We start from the raw sequence: 11881 nt of genomic DNA on the forward strand, positions 1-11881 counted from the left end.
AAAAGAATTAATCAAATATAAAATCTGTAGCTTTATAACATAGTAACAAGTTGGATGGTGTTTTCTTTACATTTGTCCTACTGGCCACAAAGTGAAACCATCTTACTTTGTTATAGAGAAAAAGGATTTTCCTGGCAGTGGTTTAAGTAATTGTACTGAGTTTTCTACTTTTAAAAATGTTAAACAATAGGGAGTATCAAGTTTACCAGGAATATACAAAAAAGGCCTGAGATAAATCCTTAATGTATAGTTGACATTGTTAGTGACAATATAGTACATGTGACACATTACAATTTCTTGCATTTAAACAGGTCATGTAATATATTTATGAAACCTATTTTTATAAACTTAAGGTCTGGTTTCTTATTCTTTGTGATATAAATTTCAAAACATCTTAAAATTATTTTTGGAATAAATCAGGATGAAATCCCGCCATTGAGAATTTAGACTTTTATGTCTGTGGATAAAAAATGTTTAGATGTGCAGCACAGAAGACTCTGAAGTTAAAATGTATTTGGGAAATACTTTGTCATCCTCCCCCTTGAGAACAACGATGCTTTAAATATATATAAGTCAAGCAAAATCAATATTTTGGACTGTTAGCAATAGAAGTCTTTCTACAGCTACATCACTTTACTACAATAAACTATTTTAAAGCCATGAGACTGGCAAAGTTTTCTAAACAGCATAAATTTCTTTGCCTTGGGAATTAAATCAGACACATATTTCTAAGAATCATCTCCCTGAGACTAACTCTCTCCCTCTCTCATTTTTAATTGAGTCCAAAAAAGACAGCCTACATTTAGCTGTAAGAAGTAATCCAACAGTTTACTTTGCTTTTGGACATATTTTGCGGGTAGCAACGTAGAAGCAAACCTTGCAGCTTTCACAGGTGAGGAGCCCATAATGGTACCCAGACACTTTGTCTCCACACACCGGGCAGAGCTCTTCCAGATCTTCATCATAGGAGTAATTCACCATTTTAAACTGAGACACTGAAACAAGAAATGCAGGCACATGTCCAGTTAATTTGATCAGTAGGTTTTAATCCTGCAATCAGAAGTATTGTGGTCATTGGGGGGCAAACATCACCAGGTAAAATATAAAATAACAATGTTTGACCCAAGTGTACAGAAGAGAGCTATTCTCAGTGAAAGTAAAACATCTTTGGGCATCAATGAACATGCACTTTCTATTATTTTAATTTTAAAATAATTCCAGTTTCTATTGTTAAAAATCTTTTAAGCTGACCCGTGGAACACAAGCCTCCTAACTCTATAGAGCAACAAATCAGAATAGAAACACGAATTGCATAAAGAACCAACTTAGAATTCCCTTTAAAGCTCCTCCATGCTCAAGTTCCAAAACGTCACCTTTGCCTAAGGGAGAGAAAGGAACACAGGCGTTCTCCTCCCACTCTTGAGGTGAGCTGGCTCCAAGTACACCCAGCTCTAAGGATGCCTGGGGATAGCAACACAGATTTGCAAACACTTGATGGAGGAATGGAAGCCCCAAAACCTGCTTCTCTGCGGCCCCCTGCAACCCCAGCCTGCAGCTCCCAACGTTCAGATTAGATTAATCGAAATATTCAGTTCCGTATTGATAGGGCTCCTGAGTACTTTCATCTCCACACTTTTGAAAATCTGTAAAAATAAAAAGGAAAAGGGGAGGATGCCCGGCTGGAAAACAAACAAACAAACAAAAACAAAAGGAAAAGAAAAAAAAGATACACATGAGGGTTTGGTTTCCTCGCAAAGTACTGAAGTTCCTTAATGAACTTCACATGTTTCTGATCATCATTGCAAAATATAAACACCTTGAGTTCGCCCTGTTCAAGTTAAACAGAAATCAGGCCGCGGCTGCGCGCGGCTCCCTGCAGGGATCGGGTAACCGCCTTCCTCCGGACACAGCCCCTCGAAGGCGTCTTCGCAGCTCAAGTTTGGATGAACTGCCCAGGAGGAGCCGTGGCCAGGAGACCCCAGATAATACCTGATGCGGTGCCTCCCAGAGAGTCGGTCCACGCGGGTCAGGACTCGGAGCGCGCGGCGGGGTCGGACGGCACAGATCCGCGCAGCCCGGCCGCCGCCCGAACCCTCCGGGCACCTCCGTGAAACTCCGGGGCGCAGTCGCCTCTCGCCCCTTGCTCAACTTTCGGCTACACACAGGCGCACAAACGCCAAGTCAAGTTTGTTTTAAGTTAATCAGTGGCGTTTGCAGGGGGCGGGGCGGGGGGATGGGGAGCCCAGGGCCGGGCAGAAGTTTCCTCTGATTTGTTTACCGAAAAGGAAAGGGAGAAAGAGCCCCCACTCCGTCCCCAAAGTACCCGGCCACTCTGTCACCACGTTGGCTGCCTTGCCGACGATTTCCTTGCTAAAGGTTTTCTTTACGGATTATGGGGGCCTCTGGACACGGCCTTCGGGGTGGGGGTCACTTGCAGCGCTTCTCGGCTGAGGGCCAAGCCCTGGCCCGCAGAGTGGAGCCAGCACTCCCGGAGACACAGAGCCCTGGGCTGGGGCAGAAATCAGAGTGAGTGAGCCAGAGTTGTGGGATTCGGGGGTCGGGCGGTGGAGGTGGAGAGCTCCTGGGAAAAGATGTTCCAGCAGAGGCAGGCCCCTGGGCTCCGTGAAATAGAAATAAAGAGATGCCTGCCCGAGTCCCAGCCCTGAGGGGTCCGAGATGGGGTTCGGGGAACCTGGGGGCTTGGGAGAGGCTGAGGGTTCCAGAAGTTTGTTTGTAACCCCATCCCTCCTAAAGCTGTGACTGTTGTCTTGAGGCACATTTTAGGGACAGGAAAAAAGTGTGCTTGACTAAGTGTTCTTTCCTACCTCCCCCTTTCCCCAACAAAGTCAGCTCTAACTCCGCACCCGAGGGGTCCACAGGGGTGACCGTTCACAGGGAAGCCGTGCGTGCCTCGGGGATCCAACACTGAAGAGACCGAGGCTGGGGACCCTCTTGGAAAATTCAAAGACAGACGCCGAGGCCGACGCCGCTGTGCGAGACTGGGGCGTCCTTCTGTCTCCCAGGGGCTATAACCCAAGTCAGCGTTTGGGGACCCGAATCCGTAGGGGATTGAGACAGTAGAGGAGACCGTGCGGCCTTGGAAAGCTAAGGCCGCAGCAGCACGCGGAGAAGTTCCCCCGACTGTCCTGGAACCCAGGAGCTTGGGAGTGGGGTCCCCGTCCCCAGGGGCTCCTCTCGAGCCACAAGCTGCGTGGCCTGGAGGAAGCAGCGCCTGGGCGCTTCCCAAGCCGCTTCCCACCCTCGCCTGAGCAAGCGGCCGGTGGCTTCTCCGAGCCCTGGGCACCAGGGAAAGCCACCGTTCTGCTTTGGGGCGGTAGGTGGTGTCAACAACACTCCTCTCGGATTTTACGAAGAAAATACTGCACTGGCATTTCCCTCCCACCTTCCCCCAGACCCTTACTCTGGCCTCCCCCACCTCTTGCTCCAGCTTCTCCCGCACGTTTTTTCCCCGAGTCGCTCAGAAACGCGCGCGCTGGAAGGAGAAACTTTCCTTTGGACCCAAGGATCTCGCCGGCCTCAAGGGCGCCCAAAGGAGAGGCTTTCTCGGCAGCTGTCCAAAGAGGGTCCCGTTGCAGCTCCGCGTCCCCTAAGCTCCCTTTCGCGCAGTCCCAGGTGAGAGCGGAAAAGCCACTTTGGGTCAACCAGGTTCCCCCGGGCAGCCAACCCACGAGTTAGACTCGGGCCTCGGCCCCAGAGGACTTGCACGGCCCTCCCTAGAGGCTTGGAGAGACTCCGGGTCTCGAGAGGAGTCCCACCCGCAGGACGCACGCCTTCCCGCCGCCCCCTCTGCCAAGTGCAGCCGGGCGACCTCAGGCCCCGGCCCAGCGCCGCGGGCGCGCCGCCTCTCCCGCACCGCCGCCGTGTGCACCAGACCTGAACTCTGATTTCCACGCCTCCCCGGCCCTTTCAAGTTCGCTCAAGGGGATGGCAGGAAGCGTTCCGGGATCACAGGCCCGCCTGCCCGCACATCCTGCGCGCTGGAAGGGGTGAGGAGGGAAGAGCGCCGGTGACTTTTCCTAGCATTGTTCCCACCCCGGCCCAGAGCAACTGCGATAAACTTCTGAAAGGCTTAAGAGGCCCAGATCTAGAGTCTCTTATTTTGTTATGCGGGCGAAAATCTAGCCTGAGGGGTTTGCTTTTGTTGTTGTTCCCGTTAGCAATCGAGAGCTGGGAAAAACAAATCGGACTTCAGATCCCCAGCTCTCAGACAGGAGAGGAATGGAGCAGAACGGCGCCCCCGCCCTGCGCTCACCCCGCAGGGCCCAGCCGCAGGATGGGCTGGGGGTAACTCTGGTTCTCTCCAGTCCTTCCTGAGGGTATCAGGTGGTGCCCACTGGAGCCGGTTCCCAGTGCGCGCCTGGGCTTTGGGATGCCCACCAGTTCTAACACGGCTCAGCCAGCTTTCCACGAGGCAGAGGGTCCCTCCTCCACTCAAGAGCACTGGTTCCAGCTCCCACCGGTTCCAACGATGGGGAACCTGCTCGGGTTTCCAGGGAGCCAGTCCATTTCTCCGAATGCTCTTACTATTATAAAGCATCTCTAGCCTGAAACTGCCCCGCTCTGGTATCTAAAAAGCTCAAAGTCTCTCTTATTAATTAGAAGCGGCCAATTAGGCATTGCTTGGAAAATCTCCACCCAGCATTGTTCAAGAGCCATAAACTTTTATGCCTGCCTCTGGGGAGGGGGGCTGCCGCCCGCTCGCGCACTGCCTCGCAGCCCCGCAGCGGCAAGCGTCCAGCCCCGCGCGGAAACGGCGGCTGCAGCCCGCAGGGTAAGCCCGGGGCGGGAGAGCCGCGGGACGCGAGCGCCGCGAGCGCCTCCTTACCTTGCATGTTTTCCGGCATCTGCCCCTGTTCCCCATGCGACCGAGCCAGTCCCAGGGCTTCCGTCTCCACTTTGGGCAGCATGACAAGGCGGCCGCGGGCCGGGGTAGGGGGTCCGTGTCGGTCCGGAAGCCCAGCACCCGGACACGGGCGGCACAGATTCAACTCCGGAGGGAAGAAGGAGGGGGCGGCCTGGTGGCGGCTCCCTCGCCCGCTCTCTGGAGCGCGCCTCCGCCGCCTCCGGGGCTGCGCTCAGGACCCCCGAGTCCCGTCCAGTCTCGCAGCTCCCGAGCCGCGGCGAGGAGGAGGAGGAAGCGGGCTGAGAGCGAAGACCGCGTCCGGGCGCCAAGGTCGGGCTCGGCGAGGCCACAGCTGCCCGGGGCGCGGATGCGCGGACGGCCGAGCTCCCGGCGCGCAGAGGAGCCGGCGGTCGAGCTGCTGACCCTGCCGCCGCCGCGGCGTTGCCGGTGCCGCTGCTCCCGGACGGCTTGGCGCGGGCGACCCCCGCCCTCCCTCCGCCGCGCTCCGCTCGGGAGCGGCAGGGTCTCAGTCTCGCGCGCTCTCTGGCCTCACTCTCCTCTCCGCCCCTTCCCCGTCTCCGCTTCCCTCCGCTCACTGCAAGCGTGGAGTTAAGTTCCAGCCTCCCTCTGCTGCTTCGTCTGCCGGCGCCTGACGGAGAGCAGTCCTCTCCAGCTCCCAGGGCGCCCAGGGAGGAAGGGGGAGGAAGAGGAGGAGAAGGGAGGTAAGTAGGGACGGTGTAAGGGGAAGGCTGGGAAGAGGGGTGATGACAGTGAATGGGGACGCGGGTTCCGGGCTCGGGTCGGACACCAGACGCCAGCCAATGAGGACGAGGCGCAGGCTCCGGTCCCCTCGCCTGCCCCAACCTCTTCACCCCGCCTCGCCCCCTCCCACCCCTCTCTGGCCCGGGGCGGGGGATGCGAGCGCGGTGGGGCTTACAGCGGGCGAGAGGCGACCTCTGTCTGAACGCGGCGGCCAAGGAGGGGAAGCTGGTGCGGAGACTGCGGCGCGCGCAGGGGAAGCCAGCGGGACGGGGGTGGGAGTGGGGATGGGGGCGCCCCCGGTGTGCGTCGGGTGAGGGGCAGCACGAAGAGTTAAACACACATTAAAACAACCTAGAAAAGAGGAGCTAACCTGCTCTCAAGGGTCTCTCCGCCTCACTCCTCTCGGCACTCAGTCCCCGCGACCCCGGGAGCGGCCGAGCTCGAAGCGCGGCTCACCTGCTCCCCCGGGGGGGACGGGGGCAGCCGTGTGGCCGCAAGTTCCCTCACTTGTTGGGAATTGGAACAGCTAACCCCGTTTCCCCACCCTTCCCCAGTGTCTGGGCTCACTTATATGCACAGTCCCCTTCCTCGAGCCCAAGATTATCTCGGCGGCGGACTTCCTAAGTTTGCGTGAACTGCGTTTTCATTTAGAATGCGGAGATGCGTCTGGGCTTTCCTTTTTCATTCTGGTCTCTTGGGTGGGACCAGCCACATGAGGCCCAGAGGGCCGGCACTTTAAAAAGTTTTAAAGAACCATCTGTTATGCAAGCTTTTCAGCCACCAGAGCAGCCCCACCTTCTAAGTTTTCAGATCTCATCCCAGCAAGATGAAAACATTTCCCCAGCCTCCCGACTGCACGCGAAATGCCTTATATTCAGTGTCTGCTGTGCGGCCTGGCGATTATCAGAATCCACCCACAAGGGGCTGAATTTGAATCTCAAAAGCTCTGAATTTATTCTATTTGAATGGCGTAGAGATCACACATTCAAACTGCCGGGTCCAGTATTTGATGAACTGAAAAATACTCCGATCATTGTCATGCCTAACCTACGGTTTTATCCGAAAGGAGTTCCTCCTCTACCCGCGCCTGGCCACACTGCTGCCTCTAAACTGGTTGTTACTTTGCTCTTCAATATCTAGTATTCAGAATCCAAGTTCAAATTTAAACTTTAAAAATCTGTTTTAGTAGCATCTGCAGGTTTCATGAAAACATCTCAACTTGGTGGGTTGGCTGCCCATTAGTTTGTGAAGAGGAGGGGGCTGAGTTTGCCCGGATTAGTGGCCCTTAAGATGCTCAGATGTTGGTGGCAGTATCAAGCAACATTCAGTCCATTCTCAGTGTTCCTAGTTGTTTTCAGTATCTTCGTGAATTAAGTTCAGAAAGGGAGTAAGTCTCGGAGCTCAAATCAGTGCTCACAGGGCTTGACTTGTGGGTTCAGATGAACTTTGGGAATAAGTTGATTACAAAGCCTTCATGTAAGAACCACCCCCTCCCACGGTAATCAAGGAGCCTATGGGCGCCTTCCCAGCCCCAGGCAGACAGCTCAGGGGCCCGGTGCTGCCCTCGGTTGGGGAGAGAAGGCCCTCTGGCTGGTAGAGCAGGAGGAAGAGGTTAAGGAGAGTCAGAAGTAGACAGGGACAACCAGGACCTCCTAATTGCAGAGTGGCACACATTTTACCGGTTCTTGAGGCTGAGCCTGACTTGGCTGGTGGCAAACTTCGTGATCACGTTCATAACCCGGCCTCAACCCAAGAAGGGACCTGTTTAAGCCACACTGGTGTCTTCATTCTAGGCCAGTCTGCCCTCCCATCAGACCCCCAAAGACCTGGAGGGATGGTGATAAAGGACTAGCTGGCATCCATGTGGCTTCCTCACAAAAGACAGCGGCAACGGGGGAGAAGAGGGGTTGGGGTCAATGTTTTAAAAACCCGCCCTTTTTAAAAGAACGCACAGTTGACTCAGAGGAAAGGTCCGAAGCTTTCCGCCTGCTTTGAAGCGCCAGTGCAGGCAGGCGGCCCTGCTTAATAAGATGCGAGCCCTGTTCCAGGCGCCGAGAGTGCCGGAGGTCTCACGCCGAGAGAAAGCCTCCTCTGCTTAGAAATGGAGCCCTCGGTGCTGCAGGCCTCCAGTTCCAGGGACGGAAGGGCTCCCGAGGGCCAGAGCCATCCGGATCCCCTCGGGGGACCTCGAAACCCCGCCTCGTCCACCGAAATCTCCCACAGGAGAGACCCGAGGGTCCAGTCCACTTTCCCCGGGCGCTCCGCGTGGGGTTTAGGGGAGCAGCGGAGTCCGCAACCCTGGGGCAGAGGCCGAGGAAGGGGCGGCGGTACCCGGCTTCGGACGCGCGCTCGTTACCGTCCTCGGCCAAGCGCACCGTTTCCGCACTGGAGCCCTGTGACCCGGGGTGGGCAGGGCTCCCAAGAACACCCTCGGGGAAGGGTGGCGGCGGCGGAGGCGCCCGAGCCCGCCGCAGGGCCGGGTCGGTCGCCTGGGGATGGTTGTAGGTGGCAGAGGCCGCAGCACGAGGCAGGGGGGCCAAGAGGACCCCAGGAGGGGAAGCAGATGAGATGGGGGTGGGGGAGCAGGGTCTGTGTGGCCGAAACGTCGATGCCGGCGGTGGTCTGCACTCCCAGAAAGATACACCCACTGCCTTGGAATGATAAAGCCCCCGCAGGCGGGCCGACGCCTCCCATCCTCCGCGGGGCCGTCTCACCCACCGCCTCTTAGGGGAGGCACACTTAAGAAACCACCCCAGCTGCGGGAAGTGTAACAGGTGGGGGCCGGAGACGGGAACCCGGGGGGCCCGGAGAGGTGGCTCCGGCTTCGGCCGCCGTGCGCCTCCTCAGTTTCCTCCCTGTTCTCCTGCCAAGCCCTGGCAAACTTCGCTCCCTTTCCCCACCACGTCCCCCACGCCTCCACCTTCTTTCCTACGAGGCTGGTCTCCAGGCTCGTCCTTCCCGGCTCTGACTTTGTCTTAAAGCGTTGATTGACGGTTGCAATTACAAAGGATGATGGCTTGGGGAGGCTCCCGCAGCCTTGATGAGCCCAAGAAGACAGTTCTGGCATATTTTATCCGGGCTCAGCGTCACGGGCCGTGCGCCCCATCCACCCGCGGGCAGGGGCTGAGGGGATCTGGGCCTCCCCGCCCGCGAGGAGGTCACTGCCTTGCTCTCCCGCCTCCGCCTTCCCGCGCCTCCGCGCCGCGCTCCCGAGCGCGCGCCTGGAACAGCCTGCCCTTGACCTGACCTGGGGGTGTCGGTCGGCCCCGCGCGCTTCCCGCGTGCAGTCTGCAAAGGCACAAAGTGTCAAGACTTTGAGGACAGGCTCGAGTTTCCTGGGCTCAGCAAACACAGGTCCCCGGAAGCACAGCGTGGAAGACCCTCGCCTCCCGCGCGCCCGGGTGGGGAAGCCTCGCACGACCCAGCCAGCCTCGTTCGACGCTTGCCCGTCTACATCCTTGCAAACAATTTCGAAGGCCTCCTCCATGACTACTTGGTGCTTTCGAGAGACCAGAACACATTTCTCGTAGCAGGTGTGTACTATTCGGCCCCAGAGGAAGCTTAGACACTTTTACCCCCTCCAAAAATTCTCCACCACCAGGCCGAGAGAGCCCGAGGGCAAAGAGAAGCTGGTTTACTGGTCTCCTGAAACTTGGACTCTGCCTAATTTTTCGCCCCCCCCCCCCCTGAAAAGCCCACCGTAAGCCATTTTTGTATTTCTCTTGCCTTTCTCTGAAAATTAAGTTTAGCAAGAACAGAGTTTCGCTCCTGAGCTCGGGGGGGCTGGGCTCTCCGCCCCTGCCTCTAGGCGCCCCGCCCCCACGTTCAAGCCCTTTTTTTTTTAGGAGGGGTTAAATTTCAGTGCAGACATAAATTACCAAAGAGCATCAAATTGGCCGAAGCTTTCAAAAAATAAACTTGAATAGGTGAGAAGTCGTGTCATGTTAAAAAAAAAAAAAAAAACCCTTCGCCAATTACTACTTCAGACCTCCTCAGCAACAGTGTCGAGGGCGGTAGGGAGAACTGCCGCCAGTTTAGACACTGCGCCCTGGACGAGGTGGCCCGGAGACGGCGATGGAACCACATTCACGCTGGAAGTATCTTAGTTTACCACGCCCCGCCTTTACCCACCAGAAGATGCAAGGTGATGCAGTTATCTGGGTAATCCAGACTCCACCCCGCCTCCCCCAAAACAAACTCCCATCCTAGCCCTGAAGGAAAGGTGAGGTTTGGGGAAAGTTTGGCCTCAATTATTGGACTCTGCAGCTCTCGCTAATAAGACTTCGCTGTGGAACTTCTGGACTTCATTTTCTTTGGGGCAAACTGCCCCAGCCCAGGGGTCCAGGCGCGTCCCACCTTGGGAGGGCCGGTGCCCTTTGAAGTGAACAGGGAGATCCGGTCTTAGAAAGGAGCTGGCGGGGAAATAATCTTGGGTAGGTGGTCCAATCTAATCTATCTCTTCCTCTCTGTAATTGAAATGGAGATGGAAGTCAGCTCCAACTCAGAACTGGAGACTCCACTTTCGGAACCAACCAGAGCTCTGAGTGAGGGTCTCTGACCTGCCACCCAACCCTTGGTGAAATCAGCTGGACACCCACTTGGCGATTCCACCCCACCCCCACCCCCCAACCTGGACCAGGCGCTCCATCCTTGACACTAGATGATTCTGAAGCTGGTCAGATTGGAAGCAACCAGAGGGAAGGGGTCACGAGCTGCCCAGCTTCCGAGTCTCCTGCTATGGCCTGGAGGGCGTGGACCACCCAGAGGCTCTTCCCTTAGGAAAGCCCCCACGCAGGGGGTTTCTGGTTAAGATCCCAGAGTCCTGGACCCGCAGAGCTGCAGGCATCCAGCAGTTTGGGTCCCTCTGGGGCAGCAAAGAAAGTGGGGTTTGGAGAGGCAAGACTCGCGGTGGTGTCGTCCCCCTGGGGCTTGCCACGCGGACGCAGGGAGAGTGTTGGGGTCCCCGAGGTGCCGCGGTTGCTCGATTCGGAAGATATCGGCTCCTTTTCTAACCAGCCTCCAACTTGAAGACAACTTTTGCGGTTAAGAGACGGTGGCCAGCGTGCGCCGAGCCTGGGGACGAGTTCTTTCGCTTTCCCTCGGGGTTTCTTGTCTGGAAACTGGGACGTTGCTTCAGGGACCTGGTGGCGCGCTCTGACCAGTTCTTTCCAATCCTACACGGACCGCTGGAGGAGGTGGGGCTTTGGGCCACTGAGGATGTACACGTCCAGATCCGGAGCCGGAATCAGCATTTATTGTGAAAAATATTAGCGCCGCGCGTGGGATCAGCATTTCTCGGCAGGAGACGCACCCGGGTTTGTCAAAAGTGCTTAAGAAGGGTGGTGGGTGGAGGTGGTGCTTAACCCATCTTTCCCTATCTCCTTCCCTCATGAGACAACATTTGTTTGTTTCTTAGGAATAAAAAGTCCTGTCTAAACTCAGTCACTTACTTTGAGTGACCTCCCTGTCCTGCTACCCACGGACTCTAACAAGTAAGTGCTCCCATGTCCTCCCGATTTCCTTGCCATGCGCTCAGCGGCCCTGCACCATAAACCGTGAAACTGCAAGCTGAACGTCAGGCTCCAGAGATCCTTTCAGGAAATTCCAGAGTGGAAGACCAGAAGTGCCTTCCCACCCATCTCTGCCCTGCCCTCGGGCTCCACAGGCTGCGCCACCCCACCCAGACACCACGCCCACCCCACCCTTCTGAACTCTTGGGGGTCCTAAATCAGATTTCCACCGTGGATTGAAGAGGAAAATAAAGAGCCATTTACAAATGTCTTTCTTCAGCCCAAAATGCCTTTCGGAAGACAGTCTGAGTAGATCAACATTGTTCGTAGTCATAATTTGGTTATGACAACAAGGGCAAAAAGGTAACACCTTGAAGAGCATGGATTTCAGAATCATATCCATGGGTGTCATTTACAGCTCATTCTTCTGACAAGCTGAGTGATTCTGGGTACATCACTTGACTGAGAAGTCTATCTTTAAAATTTAAACAAATGTTTTCTTGTTGAAGTATAGTCAGTTATGATGTGTCAATTTCTGGTGTCCAGCATAATTTTTCAGTCATCCATGTACATACATATATTCGTTTTCACATTCTTTTTCATTATAGGTGACTACAAGATATTATATATAGTTCCCTGTGCTATACAGAATACTTTTTTAAATCTATTTTATAGATAGTAGTTAGTATCTGCAAATCTGAAACTCCCAATTTATCCTTTTCTACCCCCTTTCCACCCAGTAACC

General features: G+C 55.4%; 1 protein-coding gene and 1 long non-coding RNA gene across 8 annotated transcripts in view; one reads left to right on the forward strand and one right to left on the reverse strand.

Moving 5' to 3' along the window:
* Positions 1 to 11881, reverse strand: part of NR5A2 (nuclear receptor subfamily 5 group A member 2) — a 112219-nt gene that overhangs the window by 95711 nt on the left and 4627 nt on the right. The window contains exons 2-3 of one of the 7 annotated variants that reach the window (XM_074351572.1): positions 4847 to 4985; positions 877 to 995 (exon numbers count right to left, since the gene is read on the reverse strand). In XM_074351572.1, the coding sequence (XP_074207673.1) occupies positions 877 to 995; positions 4847 to 4985 (258 nt within the window). Of the gene's footprint in view, positions 1 to 876; positions 996 to 1373; positions 1396 to 1989; positions 2130 to 3436; positions 3564 to 4273; positions 4413 to 4846; positions 6801 to 11881 lie in introns of those variants that run through there. The other 6 variants (XM_074351566.1, XM_074351569.1, XM_074351571.1 and 3 more) reach the window with 6 other exon arrangements.
* LOC141574743 (uncharacterized) lies at positions 2387 to 11333 on the forward strand. The gene is made up of 3 exons (XR_012501767.1): positions 2387 to 2526; positions 3449 to 4792; positions 11043 to 11333. It is a non-coding gene; the product is annotated as an uncharacterized LOC141574743 (long non-coding RNA).

The sequence above is a fragment of the Camelus bactrianus genome, chromosome 23, assembly GCF_048773025.1.
Source record: "Camelus bactrianus isolate YW-2024 breed Bactrian camel chromosome 23, ASM4877302v1, whole genome shotgun sequence".
Classification (NCBI taxonomy): Eukaryota; Metazoa; Chordata; class Mammalia; order Artiodactyla; family Camelidae; genus Camelus; species Camelus bactrianus.